The sequence below is a fragment of the Ascaphus truei genome, unplaced genomic scaffold (genome assembly GCF_040206685.1).
Source record: "Ascaphus truei isolate aAscTru1 unplaced genomic scaffold, aAscTru1.hap1 HAP1_SCAFFOLD_622, whole genome shotgun sequence".
Classification (NCBI taxonomy): domain Eukaryota; kingdom Metazoa; phylum Chordata; class Amphibia; order Anura; family Ascaphidae; genus Ascaphus; species Ascaphus truei.
This window is the reverse complement of record NW_027456955.1, coordinates 139,086-161,107: the sequence shown is the minus strand read 5'-3', so window position 1 is coordinate 161,107 and position 22,022 is coordinate 139,086. Positions and strand designations below refer to the sequence as shown.

The following is a 22,022-nucleotide window of genomic DNA, read 5'->3' as shown; positions in this document are numbered from 1 at the left end:
ATTGCAGGCCTATCCTACCTCTTCTAACACAGCACATTGCAGGCCTATCCTACCTCTAATAACACAGCACATTGCAGACCTATCCTACCTCTCCTAACACAGCACATTGCAGGCCTATCCTACCTCTCCTAACACAATTTTAACATTGTCTAACGGTTATGCCCATAATCATTCATTATCTCTAACTGTCCATGAAATTTCTGCAAATTAAATGTATAACGCCTGTTAATTTAATGTAACCATTTATTGTTATCATAACTCTGTGCCCAGGACATACTTGAAAATTAGAAGTAACTCAATGTATTATTTCCTGATAAAACATTTTATAAATAAAATATATTTATTGATGTGCTGTTTTCTCTAATAGCACCGTGGAAGTGTACGGAAACCGCCAGCACATTCCTGCCATTCTCCCATACATACTCCCGGAAATGTGAATATTGCGTCTTCCCTCCCACTGTATCACCGAGCAGCTCCGGCCGCTGCTTCTCCCACCTGTTTCTCCAGCTCTTCATCATCCTCCCGCCAGCTCTCCCCCCGGATCAGGTGTAGCCGCTCCAGGTATCTCTTGTGCATTTGGTTGGGGAGGAAGAAGTTCAGGGGGAAAGGGATGGATTCGGCGTACCATTTCCGCGTGTGCTCAACGTAGTTCTTGGCGTCCACCCAGAAGGTGTGAATCTGCAAGCAGGGAGAATGCGTGGCCGTTGCGATAACGCGCAGGGAGAGCGCGCGCCCTTCGCGATAACGCGCAGGGACATGGTAACAATACAGCGCTCACTAAAAGTACTTCCACCGTGCACCGACAGTTCTGTGTGGTTTCAAATCAGAATTCATTTCTGTATTCAGCAGCTACTTTGTATCTATTCTTTGTGGATTTATGTCAGGGGCAGGCAACTCCTATCCTCAAGGGCCACCAACAGGTCAGGTTTTCCAGATATCCCTGCTTCAGCACAGGTGGCTCAACCAGTGACTGTGAGCCACGTGTGCTGAAGCAGGGATATCCTGAAAACCTGACCTGTTGGTGGCCCTTGAGGACAGGCGTTGCCCGCCCGTGATGTAGGTAGTTGGTCATGTGTTTTTGTCTTGCTCGCGGGTGCGGAATGCAGCAGCAGCAGCCGCCGTACACACTATCAGTGGGGGTGGAATGAGTTGGTACAGGAGCTTAGCTTCCCTTGCTGCGAAAGCCTCCTTTGGTAGTGCCAAGCGTGGCCTTGTTTCTTGCACTTACCAGCGCCGGTAGCAGCTTCTCCTCCAGCAGAGAGATGAACGCCAGAGTATCAGCTCCCTGTCTGGCTGAGAGGTCGTAGTCTGCATTGTATTTCTGCAGGATAAGTGAATGAAGAGAGAGGTTTACAGAGTCGTTATAAAGCATACAGCTAGAAATGACGCTAAACGCTGAATCTTCACATAACTCGATTACACTTCCGGTTTCCAATGGTATCTTTCCCCCCCCAAACAACGTGGGGCTTTGTGGTCAGTCTGGAGTACTTCTAGTTGTTCCCTCCTCTCTAAGCAATAAGTACGCTGCAGCATAAAGCACAAGTGTGCGCGTCTTTATTCTTACACCAAAGCCCTGGAAACATGGAACTGGGGCCTTTCTTATTAACGTCATTTGAAACCACAGAAATGGTTTTACCAAGTATTTCTGTGGCACTGCGGGGGTTATTTTCCCTTGCAATAGAATGTGCAGCTTTGCTCTACACCTCAGGATACAAAGATTGTGTGTGTTCTTTGTCTGGACTGGCGTGCTTTGCTTTTCCATGGAGCTTTGTACGCACAGGTTAGGAAAACCCGCTTCAGTTCCGAGAACCTGGGCAGCTGCATTGATAGTTACTGCCCTTTAGGACACGGGCCTGGAACAAGGCTTCCTCTTTCCAAGTGCTTGCGTACAGACTAAATATAAAAAGGGTGAGATTTCACACCTGGCTGTCTGAGTAACCGAGGTAAATGAAACACGAGGCGCGTCATCGCTGGGTAACTCGGACCGAGGTAAATGAAACGCGAGACGCGTCGTCGCTGGGTAACTCGGACCGAGGTAAATGGAATGCGAGATGCCACGTTGCTGAGTAACTCGGACTGAGGTAAATGGAATGCGAGATGCCACGTTGCTGAGTAACTCGGACTGAGGTAAATGGAATGCGAGATGCCACGTTGCTGAGTAACTCGGACTGAGGTAAATGAAACGCGAGACGCGTCGTCGCTGGGTAACTCGGACCAAGGTAAATGAAACGCGAGACGCGTCGTCGCTGGGTAACTCGGACCGAGGTAAATGGAAAGCGAGACGCGTCGTCGCTGGGTAACTCGGACCGAGGTAAATGGAAAGCGAGACGCGTCGTCGCTGGGTAACATGGACCGAGGTAACTGGAAAGCGAGACGCGTCATCGCTGGGTCACAGAACGGGTCACAGAATTAAAGCAGTTTTTGTATAGATCTCAAATGCTCGAGTCATTACTAAAGAAACTTTTATGCCTTGGCGGAAAATGCCTACTTCTGGACATGCCTGATAATACAGCGTGTCTATACCAACCCTCCTGAGAAAGCTTTGTCCTCTGCATTAGTGTACTAATGCAGGTCTATAAACCTGCTTCAGTACGGCAATGCCACTTATTGCAGTCTCCCTTATGTGGAAGCATTGGATGCTGGGAGGTGTAGTCTTGCAACTTACCCAATGCATTACTTCAAAACACCATATCTCATCACAGAGTGGTCTTCCATGTTGGCTGTGTGTGCTGGGGGCACACGTGCTGGGGGCACACGTGCTGGGCTGTGGGCACGCGCTGGGCTGTGTGTGCTGGGGGCACACGTGCTGGGCTGTGGGCACGCGCTGGGCTGTGGGCAAGCGCTGGGCTGTGGGCACGCGCTGGGGGCACACACTGGGCTGTGGGCACGCGCTGGGCTGTATTTGTGTGCGTGCGCTGGGCTGTGTGTATGCGCGCTGGGTTGTGTGCGTGCGCTAGGCTGTGTGTATGCGCGCTGGGTTGTGTGCGTGCGCTGGGCTGTGTATGCGCGCTGGGTTGTGTGTGTGCGCTGGGCTGCTTGTATGCGCGCTGGGTTGTGTGCGTGCGCTGGGTTGTGTGCGTGCGCTGGGCTGTGTGCGTGCGCTGGGCTGTGTGCGTGCTGGGGGCACACACTGGGCTGTGGGCACGCCCTGGGCTGTATTTGTGTGCGCGCTGGGTTGTGTGCGTGCGCTGGGCTGTGTGTATGCGCGCTGGGTTGTGTGCGTGCGCTGGGCTGTGTGCGTGCGCTGGGCTGTGTGCGTGCGCTGGGCTGTGTGCGTGCGCTGGGCTGTGTGTGCTGGGGGCACACACTGGGCTGTGGGCACGCCCTGGGCTGTATTTGTGTGCGCGCTGGGTTGTGTGCGTGCGCTGGGCTGTGTGTATGCGCGCTGGGTTGTGTGCGTGCGCTGGGCTGTGTATGCGCGCTGGGTTGTGTGCGTGCGCTGGGCTGCGTGTATGCGCGCTGGGTTGTGTGCGTGCGCTGGGTTGTGTGCGTGCGATGGGCTGTGTGCGTGCGCTGGGCTGTGTGTATGCACGCGCTGGGCGTGTGTTCCTGGCTCTGGTTTGCTGGTTCCTTCTGCACTCGGGGTTGAGGTCTGTATCCCATCATACATGATTCTGATCAGCGCGCTCACCTGTTTCCTGAGATAGGTAATAATTCTGCTCGTCTGGAACAGGACCCCTTCATCCTGCGTCTTTAGAGCGGGGAGACGACCTGCAAGAAGTGATGGAGCCGTGTGTCTTTATGAAACGCGGACATATAAGCATGTTGCTGACAGATGCAATAACAAAATAACACTCAGCCCCCTTTAACTCAATGAAATGAACACTAACCTTTTGACATGCAGATGCACACGAGATGGAGCGTCCCACTTCTGCTCCTGTACTCCGGTTGCACACCCTAGCTGCAGCAATAATGTTTCTATAACCTCACAGTATCTGATCTTACCTGAAGGGCTGCTCCACGGGTTTGAGATCTTATGCACCTTCAGAGGCGCTCCAGAGAACTTTGCGTAGGTCTGAAAAGGAGAAGGCAACATTTAGTGACACGCAGATAGGAAACCTTTCATTTTATTATGGTCATGGTGGTGAGAAAAGATTAGAATTATCAGAACACCGAGAGACTGACACAGCAGAGACAGACCGGATCAGCACACAGAGACTGACACACCATACAGCAGAGACAGGCTGGATCAGCACACAGAGACTGACACACCATACAGCAGAGACAGGCTGGATCAGCACACAGAGACTGACACACCATACAGCAGAGACAGGCTGGATCAGCACACAGAGACTGATACACCATACAGCAGAGACAGGCTGGATCAGCACACAGAGACTGACACACCACACAGCAGAGACAGGCTGGATCAGCACACAGAGACTGACACACCATACAGCAGAGACAGGCTGGATCAGCACACAGAGACTGATACACCATACAGCAGAGACAGGCTGGATCAGCACACAGAGACTGACACACCATACAGCAGAGACAGGCTGGATCAGCACACAGAGACTGATACACCAACAGCAGAGACAGGCTGGATTGGCTTTGGCTTCCACTCAATGGATCCCGTTGAGTTTCTTTTCTGTGGCTAATGATGTCATGGATGGAACGGATGGAATATAGATTCTTGCAAACGACGACGCAGAATAAGAGGAGCTTTTGGCTGCCAACTCAGCAGCCTCTGCAATTAAATCGTGTGGCTTTGGATGGGGTTTCCTGCTCTGAATGACAAGGAGAGAGTTCCTGTGGTTCTGTGGCCTGCGAAACGCCTTATCTAATGTATACCTTGTGTATGATTTCCATCTGAAAATAGGGCGCTCAGAACACGTGCGGTGAGTCTATAGCACGCAGAATATTACAGCCGCCTTCTCCACAATTTGGAGGGCATGATCGGAGGCTCAGTCACGGGTGTGTGTGTGTCCTCCTCCTGATGGTGGAAGCTGGCAAAATTCAGTGGCAGTGAATGTTGCTGATGGCCTTTCCGCCAGCAGTTACGTCACTTCCGTCACCACTGACTTCCGTTCCCATCAACTCCATTCACTGCCGCTGAATTTTGCTCATGTTCTAGGTGCCGCTAAAGAAGTTTCACTTCAAAAAGTAATGCATTGTCCATCTCTGGAAATGAGATCAAGAGATGAGAACGGAAAGATCCCGAGCGGAACTCGGCTTTTAAACAATGATCTCAGTCCAAAGGTTCTAACGTCTCTCCAGGCAGACCAGGTTGTGTGATTGCAAGCAGCAAAACAGATGAAAATACATCGTCAGCCCTGACTGCAATTTCATTTTGCCATTTAAAAAAAAAGAAATGTTTCCATTATTTACCGTTTTCCTTAACCAGTTGAAGTCGAATGACTTCGTATGAAACTGAGTGAGTTGAAGCTGCTCCTGGTGTGTGGAAGGCAGACAGCTTCCTGCACAATGAGGTCTTTGATAACTTCTTTCCAAGCGATGCAAGTTTTGGCTTCGGATTTTCTGCCCGTATAAAAGTATTGCCCACCCACTGACAGGAGCAGGACCTGTTGCCACATAAACCCTTTCTGCAAACACAGACAGGCAGGAAATCTTTCATATCCTTCCAAAGAGCAGGCTCTGGGGCCATGTGTGCCTGCTCTCCTGGGCTCACACACACACACTACTGGTTAGTTCCCAAGCTGTCAGAATCCAGCACCGAGGCTGCAGAACATGATCCGGCTCTGTGCAAACATGGCAAGCACATCATGAACCACCGCAATTACCACTGCTCATTTCACATCCTGCTCTACTAATAGACTATCGCTCTGTGTACAAGAATACTGCATTTACGCAATGGCGTCTGACAGATACAAGAAACTTGTTCATTGGATTTCATACTATTGACACAATTACCAGGCAGGGTTTTGGGCAGCGCCGGCTTCAAGCTTTGATTGATAAAAGGAAGAGAAATGAACATCTCATTAGTATTGCCTGCAGGTATACCTCTGAGCAATGTTACCCAGAGTATGATTACCTGCACCCTGCCAGACACTTAAATGTATATTACAAATAAAACTAACAATCTTGCTGTACAGTCTGTCTCCACCTCTCAGGATCTTCACCCTGCTGTGGCCAGAAGCAAAGTGTCCCCTAACCGTACACACACAACACACCATATGTTACATCCTGCTTTAATTACAATGTTATCAGAACAAGCCGTCAATATCCAACAACACAGAGCCAGACTGTGCCATCAGACAAGAGCACGGTCACTTCTGGATGTGTGACACCGAACAGCCTCCTACAATACCCAATGGAGCCTTAACCCTTTGGGTTTATGGATGTGGAAGGTGAGAGCCGGAGATGTGCACGTGTTTAGGGGACATGTCAGCTCTCCCCCTCCCAGCCCATGGAAGTCCCCATCCACCAGAGCCCCACACATTACAATTAGATTGTAAGCTCCTTACGCTTGTATTGCTGTGTACAGTATGGAGGGTGTGCACCCAATACACAAATTATATTATAACACCTCTCCTCTTCTGCTGCCCCTTCTCCCCACATCCTGTCTATTCCCTGCCCCCATCACCCTGTCTCCCCCATGCCCCATCTTCCCCCCGCCTCCCCCTGCTCCCCTCAACCCCCCTGCTCCCCCTCACCCTGTCTCCTTCCTCGGTCCCCCCTCACCCTGTCTCCCCCCTGCTCCCCTCACCCTCCCCCCAAACCATGTCTCCCTCCTGTCTCCCCCTGCCTCCCACCATCTCCTCCCTGCCCTGCCTCCCACCATCTCCTCCCTGCCCCCCCTCACCCTGTTTCCCCCCTGCTCCCCTCACCCTGTCTCCCCCCTGCTCCTTCACCCTCCACCCTTACCCTGTCTCCCCCCGCCCCCTTACCCTGTCCCCCCCCCGCCACCTTACCCTGTCCCCCCCGCCCCCTCACCCTGTCTCCCCCCCGCCCCCTCACCCTGTCTCCCACCCGCCCCCTCACCCTGTCTCGCCCCCTCACCCTGTCTCCCCCCGCCCCCTCACCCTGTCTCCCACCCGCCCCCTCACCCTGTCTCCCCCCCGCCCCCTCACCCTGTCTCCCCCCCGCCCCCTCACCCTGTCTCCCCCCCGCCCCCTCACCCTGTCTCCCCCCCGCCCCCTCACCCTGTCTCCCCCCTCTGACCCCTCACCCCGTCTCCCCGTCTCCCTCCTCTGTCCCCCACTGCCCCCTCCCACTGCCCCCTCACCCTGTCTCCCACCTCTGTCCCCCCACAGCCCCCTCACCCTGTCTCCCCCCTCTGTCCCCCCACCCTGTCCTCTCACCATCTCCTCCCTGCTCCCCCTCACCCTGTCACCCCCCTGCTCCCTCACCCTGTCTCCCCCACAGCCCCCTCACCCTGTCTCCCCCACAGCCCCCTCACCCTGTCTCCCCCACAGCCCCCTCACCCTGTCTCCCCCACAGCCCCCTCACCCGGTCTCCCCCACAGCCCCCTCACCCAGTCTCCCCCCTCACCCAGTCTCCCCCCTCACCCAGTCTCCCCCCTCACCCACCTAGTCTCCTCCTCCCTGTCTCCCTCACCCAGTCTCCCCCTCCCTCTGTCTCCCTCACCCAGTCTCCCCATCCCTCTGTCTCCCTCACCCAGTCTCCCCCTCCCTCTGTCTCCTTCACCCAGTCTCCCCCCCTCTGTCTCCTTCACCCAGTCTCCCCCCCTCTGTCTCCCTCACCCATTCTCCCCCCTCTGTCTCCCTCACCCAGTCTCCCCCTCCCTCTGTCTCCCTCACCCAGTCTCCCCCTCCCTCTGTCTCCCTCACCCAATCTCCCTCACCCAGTCTCCCCCTCCTTCTGTCTCCCTCACCCAGTCTCCCCCCTCTGTCTCCCTCACCTCCCCCCCTCTGTCTGTCTCCCATCTGTCTGTCTCCCCCACCCAGTGTCCCCCTCACCCTGTCTCTCCCCTCTGCCCCCAACCCTGTCTCCCCCCACCGTCTGTTTCCCCCCTGTCTGTCCCCCTCACCCAGTGTCCCCCCTCTGCCCCCTCGCCCTGTCTCTCCCCTCTGCCCCCTCACCGTCTCCCCCTCACCGTCTCCCCCCACCCTGTCCCCTCCCTCACCCCGTCACTTCCCTCACCCTGTCTCCCCCCTCACCCTGTCCTCCCCTGCTCCCCCTCACCCCGTCCCCCCTCACCCTGTCTCTCCCCTCACCCTGTCTCCCCCTCTAACCTGTCTCCCTCTCTGCCCCCTCACCCTGTCTCCCTACTCTGCCCCCTCATCCTGTCTCCCACTTCTGTCCCCACTCCCCTCACCTCTCTCTCCCCCGTTAGTAATGGCTGTGCCGGGTCTCCCCGCAGTCACAGCCGGGCTCAGCCTCTGGGTTTCCTACCAGCACAGTCAGGCAATCCACGTCCACTGACGGAAGCCCCCAGTCCCCTTTCCAGCAGTACAGCTCCATGGGCGCCGCCATCTTTGCCAGGTGACACCCGGAAGTGCCTACACCGCCTCCTTGTAACCTTCCGCCCCCCTTCCGGGTCACATGACGTGATCCTGGCACGGTGCGGTCCGTGGCCTTCCCCGGTCTGCAGGGTCCTAAAGCCTTCGGCACCCCGAGTAATGTTACAGAGTACGATTACAGTATAGAAGTAATGTTACACAGAATATGATTACAGTATAAAAGTAATGTTACACAGTATGATTACAGTATAAAAGTAATGTTACAGATACACAGAATATGATTACAATATAAAAGTAATGTTACACAGATACACAGAATATGATTACAATATAAAAGTAATGTTACACAGAATATGATTACAGTATAAAAGTAATGTTACACATGTAACGGGTTTCCCCCCCCCCCCCCCCCAATCTCACATTGGCCCTGGTACTCTAATAACCAACCTCCCCATTACGTGTGTGTTTGGTGGTGCACCTGTAGGCAACAGAACTCCTGAGTCTCCCGCTTGATGTTAGTAGGTAGGGTGACCATTCGTACCGGTTTTACCGGGACAGTCCCGTTTTTTTGTGTCCTGTCCCGGTTTAAGTCTGTCCCGGTTTTTGTCCCTGTTTTTGTCCCTGGTCCCGGTATTGCAGGGCAGCGGCGGTGAGGAGAATGCGGCGGCCGGTAAGTATTTTCTAAGTGTGTGTGAATGTTGCCGGGGAGACTGAATGAAGGAGAATGCCGGGGGCGGGACTTAGAATGCCGGCCGGCCCGCAGGGGATTGGTTGCAGGCAGGTCAGAGGAAGCCCGGGGCGGGACTTCCGCTTTGTGCAGAGCACACGTGTCTTCCCGCACCCGGCTCCTCTGTGCGCGGTGAGTGTCCCCCTTCTGTCCCGGGTCCCAGCCAGGGGGGGTAATAGGAGGTGGTAGCGGGGGTGCACCTGCCTTTGTACCACCTTGTACCTTTGCCCCCCCCGGCGCTCCCAGCATTGCCCCCCCCCCGGCGCTCCCAGCATTGCCCCCCCTGGCGCTCCCAGCATTGCCCCCCCCGGCGCTCCCACCATTGACCCCCCGGCGCTCCCACCATTGCCCCCCCCCGGCGCTCCCACCATTGCCCCCCCCGGCGCTCCCACTATTGCCCCCCCGGCGCTCCCACTATTGCCCCCCCGGCACTCCCACTATTGCCCCCCCGGCGCTCCCACCATTGCCCCCCCCGGCGCTCCCACCATTGCCCCTCCGGCGCTCCCACCTTTGCCCATCGGCACTCCCACCATTGCCCATCGGCGCTCACAGCTTTGCCCCCCGGCGCTCACTTCCCCCCGTCCCCTTGGTGTGGGAGATGGGCTCGGGGGCGGGCAGTGGTTGCTGCGCGGTCGCGGGAGGTGCAGGGGCTGGCGGGCGGTGCAGGGGGAAGCGGGGTGTATCTGTGTGTGTGTATCAGTGTGTGTATCAGTGGGTGTGTGTGTGTGTATGTGTATCAGTGTGTGTGTGTGTGTGTGTGTGTATGTGTATCAGTGTGTATGTGTGTATGTGTATCAGTGTGTGTGTGTGTGTGTGTGTATCTGTGTGTGTGTGTGTGTGTATCTGTGTGGGTGTGTGTATCTGTGTGTGTGTGTATCAGTGGGTGGGTGTATCAGTGGGTGTGTGTATCAGTGTGTGTGTGTGTATCAGTGGGGGGGTGTAGTGTGTATCAGTGGGTGTGTGTGTGTATCAGTGGATGTGTGTGTGTATCAGTGGGTGTGTGTGTATCAGTGGGTGTGGGTGTGTGTGTGTGTGTATCAGTGGGTGTATCAGTGGGTGTGTGTGTGTATCAGTGGGTGTGTGTGTATCAGTGTGTGTGTGTGTGTATCAGTGGGTGGGTGTATCAGTGGGTGTATCAGTGGGTGTGTGTGTGTATCAGTGGGTGTGTGTGTATCAGTGGGTGTGTGTGTGTGTATCAGTGGGTGTGTGTGTGTGTATCAGTGGGGGTGTGTGTGTGGGTGTGTGTGTGTGTGTGTGTATCAGTGGGGGGGGTGTATCAGTGGGGGGGTGTGTGTATCAGTGGGGGGGGGGGGTGTATCAGTGTGTGTGTGTGTGTGTGTGTATCAGTGTGTGTGTGTGTGTGTGTGTGTGTCAGTGGGTGTGTGTCTCTCTCCCTCCCTCTCTCTCCCTCCCTCTCTCTCCCCCACCCTGTCTCCCTCCTTCCCTCTCACCCTGTCTCCCTCCTTCCCTCCCACCCTGTCTCCCTCCTTCCCTCCCACCCTGTCTCCCTCCTTCCCTCCCACCCTGTCTCCCTCCTTCCCTCCCACCCTGTCTCCCTCCCACCCTGTCTCCCTCCTTCCCTCCCACCCTGTCTCCCACCCTGTCTCCCTCCTTCCCTCCCACCCTGTCTCCCTCCTTCCCTCCCACCCTGTCTCCCTCCTTCCCTCCCACCCTGTCTCACCCTGTCTCCCTCCCTGTCTCCCTCCCTGTGTCACCCTGTCTCCCTCCCTCCCTGTCTCACCCTGTCTCCCTCCCTCCCTGTCTCACCCTGTCTCCCTCCCTCCCTGTCTCACCCCCTGTCTACCTCCCTCCCTGTCTCCCTCCCTGTCTCCCTCCCTGTCTCCCTCCCTCCCTGTCTCACCCTGTCTCCCTCCCTGTCTCCCTCCCTGTCTCACCCTCCCTCCCTCCCTGTCTCACCCTCCCTCCCTGTCTCACCCTCCCTCCCTCCCTGTCTCACCCTCCCTCCTTCCCTGTCTCACCCTCCCTCCTTCCCTGTCTCACCCCCTGTCTCCATCCTTCCCTGTCTCACCCCCTGTCTCCATCCTTCCCTGTCTCACCCCCTGTCTCCATCCTTCCCTGTCTCACCCCCTGTCTCCATCCTTCCCTGTCTCACCCCCTGCCTCCCTCCCTGTCTCACCCCCTGCCTCCCTCCCTGTCTCACCCCCTGTCTCACCCCCTGCCTCCCTCCCTGTCTCACCCTCCCTCCCTGTCTCACCCTCCCTCCCTCCCTGTCGCACCCTCCCTCCCTCCCTGTCTCACCCTCCCTCCCTCCCTGTCTCACCCTACCTCCCTCCATGTCTCACCCTCCCTCCCTCCCTCCCTGTCTCACCCTTCCTCCCTCCCTCCCTGTCTCACCCTCCCTCCCTCCCTGTCTCACCCTACCTCCCTCCATGTCTCACCCTCCCTCCCTCCCTCCCTGTCTCACCCTTCCTCCCTCCCTCCCTGTCTCACCCTCCCTCCCTCCCTGTCTCACCCTCCCTCCCTCCCTGTCTCACCCTCCCTCCCTCCCTCCCTCCCTGTCTCACCCTCCCTCCCTGTCTCACCCTCCCTCCCTCCCTGTCTCACCCTCCACCCTCCCTCCCTGTCTCACCCTCCCTCCCTGTCTCACCCTCCCTCCCTTCCTCCCTCCCTCCCTGTCTCACCCTCCCTCCCTCCCTGTCTCACCCTCCCTCCCTGTCTCTCCCTCCCTGTCTCACCCTCCCTGTCTCACCCTTCCTGTCTCACCCTCCCTGTCTCTCCCTCCCTGTCTCTCCCTCCCTGTCTCTCCCTCCCTGTCTCACCCTCCCTGTCTCTCCCTCCCTGTCTCTCCCTCCCTGTCTCTCTCCCTCCCTCGCCCTCCCTCCCTGTCTCCCTCCCTCGCCCTCCCTCGCCCTCCCTCCCTCCCTGTCTGTCTCCCTCAATCGCCCTCCCTCCCTCGCCCTCCCTCCCTCTCCCTCCCTGTCTGTCTTCCTCGCCCTCCCTTCCTGTCTGTCTCCCTCCCTCGCCCTCCCTTCCTGTCTGTCTCCCTCCCTCGCCCTCCCTTCCTCGCCCTCCCTCCCTGTCTGTCTCCCTCCCTCGCCCTCCCTTCCTGTCTGTCTCCCTCCCTCGCCCTCCCTTCCTGTCTGTCTCCCTCCCTCGCCCTCCCTTCCTGTCTCCCTCCCTGTCTCCCTCCCTCGCCCTCCCTCCCTGTCTCCCTCCCTCCCTGTCTCCCTCCCTCACCCTCCCTCCCGCCCTCCCTCCCTGTCTCCCTTTCTGTCTCCCGCACTCCCTCCCTCCCGCCCTCCCTCCCGCCCTCCCTCCCTCCCTGTCTCCCTTCCTCCCTGTCTCCCTCCCTCCCTGTCTCCCTCCCTCCCTGTCTCCCTCCATCCTTGTCTCCCTCCATCCTTGTCTCCCTCCCTCGCCCTCCCTCCCTGTCTCCCTCACCCTCTGTCTTATCTTAACTGCCGTATACCTACACTGAAGTAACCTACTCTGCTTTCTTCCAGATCTGACTCAAGTTTCACGCGGGAGACATCGGAAGACAGGTAGGGAACACCTCCCTTCCAGTATAGTACCTTGAGGGACTGCGGATCAGGTAAGATCCCAGGCGGGATTGCTGCTTTTAGAAATTGTGAAGAGGGGGCATCCAGACACTGGTTAATGGGTTCAGAATCATTCACATCTGGGTTTTTTTTTGTTCGATTATTGAGGTGTACACACACACACACACACTCTCTCTAATGGTAGTAAAGTATAAGTGTACTACAATAAATAAACTGTTATATATATTTAAAAAAAAAAAAATGTGTCCCGGTTTTTCATTTTCAAAATCTGGTCACCCTATTAGTAGGGGATTTCCAGCAGGACAGGTATCTGAGGTAGTGGGTGCGAGTTCAACTTACATCATGTGCAGCGCCTCCACCTCATCAGGGTCTATGCTTCCGCAGGGAGATGGTCCTGGTGAGGAACTCCTTCTGGTTGGTGCCATCCACTGCTGAGTAACTTCACACTCACACAGTGGGGGTATCGTTAACAAGGTCATCTTTATTGTAGACGGTGATGTAGCAGACTGCCCCATGCAGCTGCCGGCTCTAGCCGCACATCACTCCGTGCTGTCCCTTCGCCAGGTACGCCCTCCTAAATTGAAGTGGGATTCCCTCTTCTCCTAGGGAGATCCTCTCTGCGCCAGGTCCCTGGACACAGAGTGGCTCAGACAGGCTGATTGGTCAACCTGGACCTCTAGTTACGTCACTAGGGTCACAAAGTGTTCCTACAATCCCTTATTCAGGAAAATACAACTTCCCAACAGCTTTCCACAGCTGCTAGAACACACTGTAACTAACTGTGTTGTGCCTTATATACTTCAGGAGGCAGGCGCATCCCTGATGTCACTATCCAGGGACTCAGAGCATACAGCCACTCCCCTCCATACATAGGGCACCTCACCATGGTGTGAGGGAAAACCTTCATAACTACTGCTGGCATACCTGTACTTACCAGGACTTACTGCCAACAGAGAGGAAAGCAATATACCATTATTATGCATGGCTATATACTCCCCCTGGTGAATCCCCACCGTCCCGGCTGGGCCTAAATTTGGTGTACCTTGCTCCAGGAAACACTGAAAAAGAACACACAAACTTAGCGTTTAAACATTATCACTTCACATAATAATGACAGAATATACGCCTACTGACCAGCAGAGAGCGTCAAAGAAAAAGGCAGACCACTCCTAGACGGACCTAATAGTAGTGTCGAGGGTCTGGTTTCTTCACCTCCCGCCCCGCTGCATCATTGACGGTTACACTAAATTCTCGGGGCAATCCTCGCTCATTGCAATACACCACCTTGTGCACATACACTCTGCGCCCTATTTTCCAGACCCGCATGAGTTGGGAGACCCTCTGCTCAGCCTGGACTCCCGTAATGGCTCCTCCCTTATTAACGATATAGTACTCAATATCATTACGAAGCCACCTTTCTCTATTGTCCTCTATTTCCCTCATCAGAGGTTCAGGGACATAGGGGTATTCCAGCCCGTGTGACCGTTTATATTTAGCCGCAATAGCCCGTTCAGCTCGGCAAGCTCGGGTCAACTTAGTTTGCCCAGCCCTTCCTGGCAACACCCATGACAGGGGCTCATCTGACTCCACCGGATCATCTAACCCTTCAAATCCCTTTGGGGTAATAAGACCTACTTGTATTCGGTCCCACCGTACTCGTAGCTCCTTGAGATAGGCCTCATCGTCAAAATCCCCAGGGGCCCACCAATGGTCAACCACCCCATCCCTTTCTAGAATGAAACGGGTGCGGTCTATCCAGGCGACATATCCCTCATATAATGGTGCCCACCACCTAGTTTCCCGTACCTCCGCAGAGTTAGATTCTAGGGGTTCCTCCTCATCATCAGGCCCGCCCGAGGATACCCCCGAAGTACCCTCAGATCACGTAACCCTTTCTTTACGCTGAGACCAATGTCCTCCCGCAATGCTCAGCGCACTATTGCTTTCACTAACTATCGACCCTCATCGGGAAATCCTCCCTCCACCCTCCGATCCATCATCTGAAGTTCCCCAGTCCAGGCTTCCAGTCCGTTCTGTGATAGGACCCCGGGAATCCCCTGACATACCCAGACTAGAGGTAGACCCAAAGGAACAGGTGACAGGGACAGGGGTTTGAACTAGGGCCTTGGGACTAACTTTGGGAATGGACGGGGTTGGGGGACGGGGCCGAACGGTAGGTACCGGCAGGGTCACGACCTGCTCCTCCGCAACACCTGACTCACGTTCGCCACAAAGTTCATTCTGGCCTTCGGTAGTGGATCCTCTCGTTCTCCGGTTCGCGCGCCCACTCCGCCTGCTGTCCGAAGGGGATCGACTCCCACTGCTCGACCGTAGAGGCGCTATCGCCTCCCACTCGACACCACTCAGGTCGTCCGGAACTGCCTCGGGATCCGCACGTGCTGCGACGCCATCTTGGGTTGGGTCCCCAAGCGAGACCTCTTCCTCCACGAGGATATCCGGCAACGCCCTTCTGCTGCGCGGTCCAGTCTGACCCTGGATCCGCTCTTCGTTCGCCTCCACCCCCGGGATCTGCGGTGAGCACGAAGTTAGCCTACTGCTCCGCAGCGTCGGGGTGGATCGAACTCCTTCCGACCCGCTAGTCACCACGGCAGTGGGACTCCGGCGATCGGGTTGTCGCGGCACTGGAGACACTCGACTCCGTGTCTCCACACCACGAGGGATAGCATCTTGCCACGGAATACCAGTAGTATGGTACTCCGCCAACAAGTCCTGTGTCTCGGCCAATCTGGCACACTCCTCGTCCGAGGACTCTAATTTACAGTTCGGGCGGGGTATTCCAGTAGGGGACCGTCTATGGGCTCCTTTCCGGTCACCTCTCCGATGGCCGGTTTTCTCCGTCTTGAGAAGTCGGCTCGACTCCGGCTCCGCGGGACCTGCACTCACATTCCACAGTGCACCCGGAAGATCCGCTGCCGATGTCGGGGTAGGATTTCTCATCCCCCCGGCTTGCACCGGTACAAAGGTGGTCATAGGCCACATGTATTGTAGTCCACAATGAGGGCATCGAGCCTCACTGCCCACAGCTCCGCCAGGCAGTCTGCACTGCAGGCAGAGACAGACCACTGTCTCCACACCCTCTACGCGGATAATCAGGAAGCCTCCTGGGACCGAGTAGGGGTGGGTTGATATCAAAGGACTCTGTTCCACTTTCTCCGCTTGCTCAGCCATGGTCACCAACGGAAGCACTCGTCCTAGCGGTCTGTATTGATCAATGGCTCTTCGCAACTGAAGTGCAGGGGATGGTTGAGCAATGCTTCCCCCCACTTCCTCCATTGGCATCCGGTGGAACGGTAGACCACTCCCCCTGGTTGAAACTAGGGGGATGTCTCGCCGCTTTGTAGGCTGACCCAGCACAGGGGCAGAGTGAGTCATAGTCCAGGAGGGCGCGGCTCCAGCTTTCGCGCCAAACTCCCCAACTGGATGGAGTTTCCTTGTTGCCGCCAATCCTGGCCAATAATTTGCAGCCTGCAGAGTTGCAAGATTTTCTGTAGCTGGCCCATGCGGTGTCCCGGGAACGCGGGAACCGCCATTTTAGTAAGCACTGTCCTTCTTTATATTCGAGGTAGCGTCTGGCTGTTTGTTAATTGGTGTGTAACAAAGTCCATTTCGTTCCTCCCATCTCGCAAGGCTGTCGTCCTCACTATTCTCAGGGGTATCATCCCGAGAACATAGGCATGACAAACACGGCGCAGCCACGGCTCTCACGCCACTCCACAACAAACACACAAGAGTCTCTCCTGTAGCTTGTTCTCCTTCCTCTTCCCGGCATCCTGGACCTTCTGCTCTTTGCAGATCCTCCATTCTGACGGTCACTTCTTGCTCATGGTATACTGGATTATTGTACATGGAGCTCCGCTCTGCGGGGCAGCTACCACATCCGTACAATAAACATGCCTTGTGCACCACCTCGTGTACCTAACATACGTCTAACTCGTGTTTGCACTACCTCAGGCTAGGCTCACTCTCTCAGTGTCTACTGTAGCTCCTTCCCCCCAGTCTGTGCTCCCTTCGGTAAGTGATCTGGAATGGCTAGAGTACTCTGGGGCTTCCATGCAGTACTTGGGCGTCTACCTCTCTTGGTCAGCCTAGTGCAGACCCTCTCCAGGACTCCTGACCTAGTTAACAGGCTCTCCCTTCTGGCGTCCTACCCCTAGCGCGACCTCAAGGTGACTCGGACAGCTATAGCCCCTTTCCAGACCCACTAACTCCTCTCAGGTTCCCAGGGTATCCCTGCGGTTCCATCCCAACACAGCACAAAGTGGCAGCATACACTTTCCCTGTTTCCTAGCGTGTGCCTAGCAAAAGCCTGTCCTGTTGGCAGATATATCTCACAGCAGAGCCTCCAATTGTAACGGGTTTCCCCCCCCCCCCAATCTCACATTGGCCCGAGTACTCTAATAACCAACCTCCCCATTACGTGTGTGTTTGGTGGTGCACCTGTAGGCAACAGAACTCCTGAGTCTCCCGCTTGATGTTAGTAGGGGATTTCCAGCAGGACAGGTATCTGAGGTAGTGGGTGCGAGTTCAACTTACATCATGTGCAGCGCCTCCACCTCATCAGGGTCTATGCTTCCGCAGGGAGATGGTCTTGGTGAGGAACTCCTTCTGGTTGGTGCCATCCACTGCTGAGTAACTTCACACTCACACAGTGGGGGTATCGTTAACAAGGTCATCTTTATTGTAGACGGTGATGTAGCAGACTGCCCCATGCAGCTGCGGCTCTAGCCGCACATCTCTCCGTGCTGTCCCTTCGCCAGGTACGCCCTCCTAAATTGAAGTGGGATTCCCTCTTCTCCTAGGGAGATCCTCTCTGCGCCAGGTCCTTGGACACAGAGTGGCTCAGACAGGCTGATTGGTCAACCTGGACCTCTAGTTACGTCACTAGGGTCACAAAGTGTTCCTACAATCCCTTATGCAGGAAAATACAACTTCCCAACAGCTTTCCACAGCTGCTAGAACACACTGTAACTAACTGTGTTGTGCCTTATATACTTCAGGAGGCAGGCGCATCCCTGATGTCACTATCCAGGGACTCAGAGCATACAGCCACTCCCCTCCATACATAAGGCACCTCACCATGGTGTGAGGGAAAACCTCCATAACTACTGCTGGCATACCTGTACTTACTAGGACTTACTGCCAACAGAGAGGAAAGCAATATACCATTATTATGCATGGCTATACACAGATACACAGAATATGATTACAATATAAAAGTAATGTTACACAGAGTATGATTACAGTATAAAAGTAATGTTACACAGAGTATGATTACAGTATAAAAGTAATGTTACACAGAGTATGATTACAGTATAAAAGTAATGTTAGACAGAGTATGATTACAGTATAAAAGTAATGTTACACAGAGTATGATTACAGTATAAAAGTAATGTTACACAGAGTATGATTACAGTATAAAAGTAATGTTACACAGAGTATGATTACAGTATAGAAGTAATGTTACACAGAGTATTATAGTATAGAAGTAATGTTACAGAGAGTATGATTACAGTATAAAAGTAATGTTACACAGAGTATGATTACAATATAGAAGTAATGTTACACAGAGTATTACAGTATAGAATTAATGTTACAGAGATTATGATTACAGTATAAAAGTAATGTTACACAGTATGATTACAGTGTAGAAGTAATGTTACACAGAGTATGATTACAGTAAGAGTAATATAATTCATATTATGTTTACAGTATAGATCCTGAGTAATGTTAAACAGTATTACACATGATGAGTATGATTACAGTATAGAAGTAATGTTACACAGATTATGATTACAGTATAGATCCTGTGTAAAACAAATATATAATCGCCGCGCTTCTCCATGTAAGGAGCATGCAGCTGGCGAAGGGATTGGCCATACAAATGTCCCATCGCCAGCTGCATGCTCCTTACATGGAGAAGCGCAGTGATTATATATTTGTTTTACATTTTCTGTTAGGCCGATTTTAATCCTTAGCAGCACGCTCCTAGAGGACACCACTATTAGGGTGTAATTAATATATTTAGCCAATCACCTGCAACTGCTTATTGGGCAGCTTGTGGGAGTCCAGCCCCTCCTTCTAGGTATATAATCTCCCAGCAAGGTCCCTGTATTTCCCTATTCACTTTACTTGCAGACATGTGAGTATCTTCACTGGTATATACCAGTTTTTAACTGCACTATGTTATATAAGCATATGCTTGGATATATTAACAACTTCTGTGTTTATTTCACATAACATTAGTATGCATTTAGCGTAGGGACCTGCTATAGAGACTTACCTGGTTAGCAGGCTTGGCATTATTTGATCAAAGGATGTAAACCAAAAGTCTCCTTTATCATATAGATTTTTACACCATATATATACACAGTTAGGTCTGGAAATAATTGGACACTGATACAAGTTTTGTTATTTTGGCTGTGTACCAAAATAAATTCAAGTTACAGTTAAATAATGAATATGGGCTTAAAGTGCCGTCTAGCAGCTGTAATTTGAGGGTATTCACATCCAAATTGGAGGAAGGGTTTAGGAATTACATCTCTTTAATATGTAGCCCCCTCTTTTTCAAAGGACCAAAAGTAATTGGACAATTGACTCTAAAGCTGTTTCAGGGACAGGTGTGGGCTATTCCTTCGTTATTTCATCATCAATTAAGCAGGTTAAAGGTCTGGAGTTGATTCCAGGTGTGGCATTCACATTTGGAAGCTGTTGCTGTGAACCCACAACATACGGGCAAAGGAGCTCTCAATGCAAGGGAAACAGGGCATCCTTAGGCTGCAAAAAAAAGAAAATCCATCAGACAGATAGCAGGAACATTAGGAGTAGCCAAATCAACAGTTTGGTACATTCTGAGAAAAAAAGAACGCACTAGTGAGCTCTGCAACACAAAAAGGCCTGAACGTCCACGGAAGACAACAGTGGTGGATGATTGTAGGATCATTTCCATGGTAAAGAAAAACCCCTTCACAACATCCAGCCAAGTGAAGAACACTCTCCAGGAGGTAGGCATATCATTATCCAAGTCTACCATAAAGAGAAGACTTCACGAGAGCAAATACAGAGGGTTCACCACAAGGTGAAAACCATTCATAAGCCTCAAGAATAGAAAGGGCAGATTAGACTTTGCCAAACAATATCTAAAAAAGCCAGCCCAGTTCTGGAACAGCGTTCTTTGGACAGATGAAACGAAGATCAACCTGTACCAGAATGATGGGAAGAAAAAAGTATGGAGAAGGCTTTGAACGGCTCATGATCCGAAGCATACCACATCATCTGTAAAACACGGTGGAGTCAGTGTGATGGCATGGGCATGCATGGTTTACAATGGCACTGGGTTACTAGTGTTTATTGATGATGTGACAGAAGACAGAAGCAGCCGGATGAATTCTGAAGTCTATAGGGATATATTGTCTGCTCAGATTCAGCCAAATTCAGTGAAGTTGATTGGACGGTGCTTCACTTTACAGATGGACAATGACCCAAAACATACTGCGAAAGCAACCGAGGAGTTTTTTTAAGGCAAAGAAGTGGAATATTCTGCAATGGTCGAGTCAATCACCTGATCTCAACCCGATTGAGCATGCATTTCACTTGCTGAAGACAAAACTTAAGGCAGAAAGACCCACGAACAAACAACAACTGAAGACAGCTGCAGTAAAGGCCTGGCAAAGCATCACAAAGGAGGAAACCCAGCGTTTGGTGATGTCCATGCATTCCAGACTTCAAGCAGTCATTGCCTGCAAAGGATTCTCAACAAAGTATTAAAAATGAACATTTTATTTATGATTGTGTTAATTTGTCCAATTACATTTGAGTCCGTGAAATCAGGGAACTGTGTATGAAAACGGTTGCAATTCCTAAACGTTTCATACGATATTTTTGTTCAACCCCTTGAATTAAAGCTGAAAGTCTGCACTTCTATTGCATCTCGGTTGTTTAATTTCAAATCCATTTTGGTGGCGTACAGATCCAATTATGAAAATTGTGTCAGTGTCCAATTATTTCCGGACCTAACTGTGTGTGTATATATATATATATATATGCAGAATCCAATGCACAGCCGGCACACCATATGCAAGTAAATAAGTTTTGGTGCTTATCCCATAAAGCAATAACAGACCATACGATACCGGTTGCAACACGACATCAAGGGACAGCACGCAGGAGAGTAAATCAAAAATGTTCTATATTTGATAGAAGACACAAAAACCGACGTTTCGGTCCCCCAGTGGGACCTTTCTCAAGGTGGTGCACCACCTTGAGAAAGGTCCCACTGGGGGACCGAAACGTCGGTTTTTGTGTCTTCTATCAAATATAGAACATTTTTGATTTACTTACCTGCGTGCTGTCCCTTGATGTCGTGTTGCAACCGGTATCGTATGGTCTATATATATATGCAAATACAACTGTATGCTCATCTGCATGTCTTAGGCAGGTCTGCAACCCCGCTTTTCCCCATTATCACCCAGCATACAGCACTTCCACTGCAGCAAAGGATTCTGGGAAATGACATGCAAATGAGCACACAATGTCATTTTTTGCCTCAAAAACCATTTTTAACATGGTTCCCTATAGGCTTAAGCTTGCTGCATGGTTGCAGACCTGCCTAAGACATGCAGATGAGCATACAGTTGTATTTGCATATTTGCTTTCCTGTGGAGGGTTTTTGTCACTTTTTTTACTCACCATAACTTAACTCAGTATATATATATATATATATATATATATATATATATATATATATATATATATATATATATATATATATATATATATATATATATATATATATATATATATATATATATATATTCCCCATTTATTGCTATCCCAAAGGGAGAAGAGCAGGGATTCACTGTCTGTAGATCCTGAGTAATGTTACACAGAGTATGATTACAGTATAGATTCTGAGTAATGTTACACAGAGTATGATTACAATATAGAAGTAATGTTACACCGAGTATGATTACAGTAAAAGAGTAATAGAATGCATAGAATGTTTACAGTATAGATCCTGAGTAATGTTAAACAGTATTACACATGATGAGTATGATTACAGTATAGAAGTAATATTAAGCAATAGGATGTGGTGCTCAGATAGTCCAGTATAGTTTGTATACATATATGAATGTACTGTAGTAATAAATGTCCAGATACTCATGCGACGCCCACAAATGAGTGTTGTAAGTAACTGAAATGGGTATGCACCTAGCGATGTCCACTTGACAACGCAACTGATGGTGCACAAATATAAACCCAGACAGTATGATATGAAGGAGATTGTGTGTTATACACAGGGTAAATGACAGGGCACTATTACCTGTATACCTTGAAGGGACGTCCACTGTATCCACGGCGTGCGTCCAC

The 22,022-nt window shown here is 52.3% G+C and overlaps 1 protein-coding gene across 3 annotated transcripts in view; it reads right to left on the bottom strand.

Annotated features, from left to right (window-relative positions):
- Nucleotides 1–22,022, bottom strand: part of MTX1 (metaxin 1) — a 36,529-nt gene that overhangs the window by 3,072 nt on the left and 11,435 nt on the right. The window contains exons 1-5 of one of the 3 annotated variants that reach the window (XM_075584503.1): nt 8,320–8,471; nt 3,946–4,015; nt 3,632–3,711; nt 1,229–1,321; nt 496–678 (exon numbers count right to left, since the gene is read on the bottom strand). In XM_075584503.1, coding sequence (XP_075440618.1) covers nt 496–678; nt 1,229–1,321; nt 3,632–3,711; nt 3,946–4,015; nt 8,320–8,400 — 507 coding nt within the window. In that variant the 5' untranslated portion in view covers nt 8,401–8,471. Of the gene's footprint in view, nt 1–495; nt 679–1,228; nt 1,322–3,631; nt 3,712–3,945; nt 4,016–4,794; nt 4,973–8,319; nt 8,472–22,022 lie in introns of those variants that run through there. The other 2 variants (XM_075584505.1, XM_075584504.1) reach the window with 2 other exon arrangements.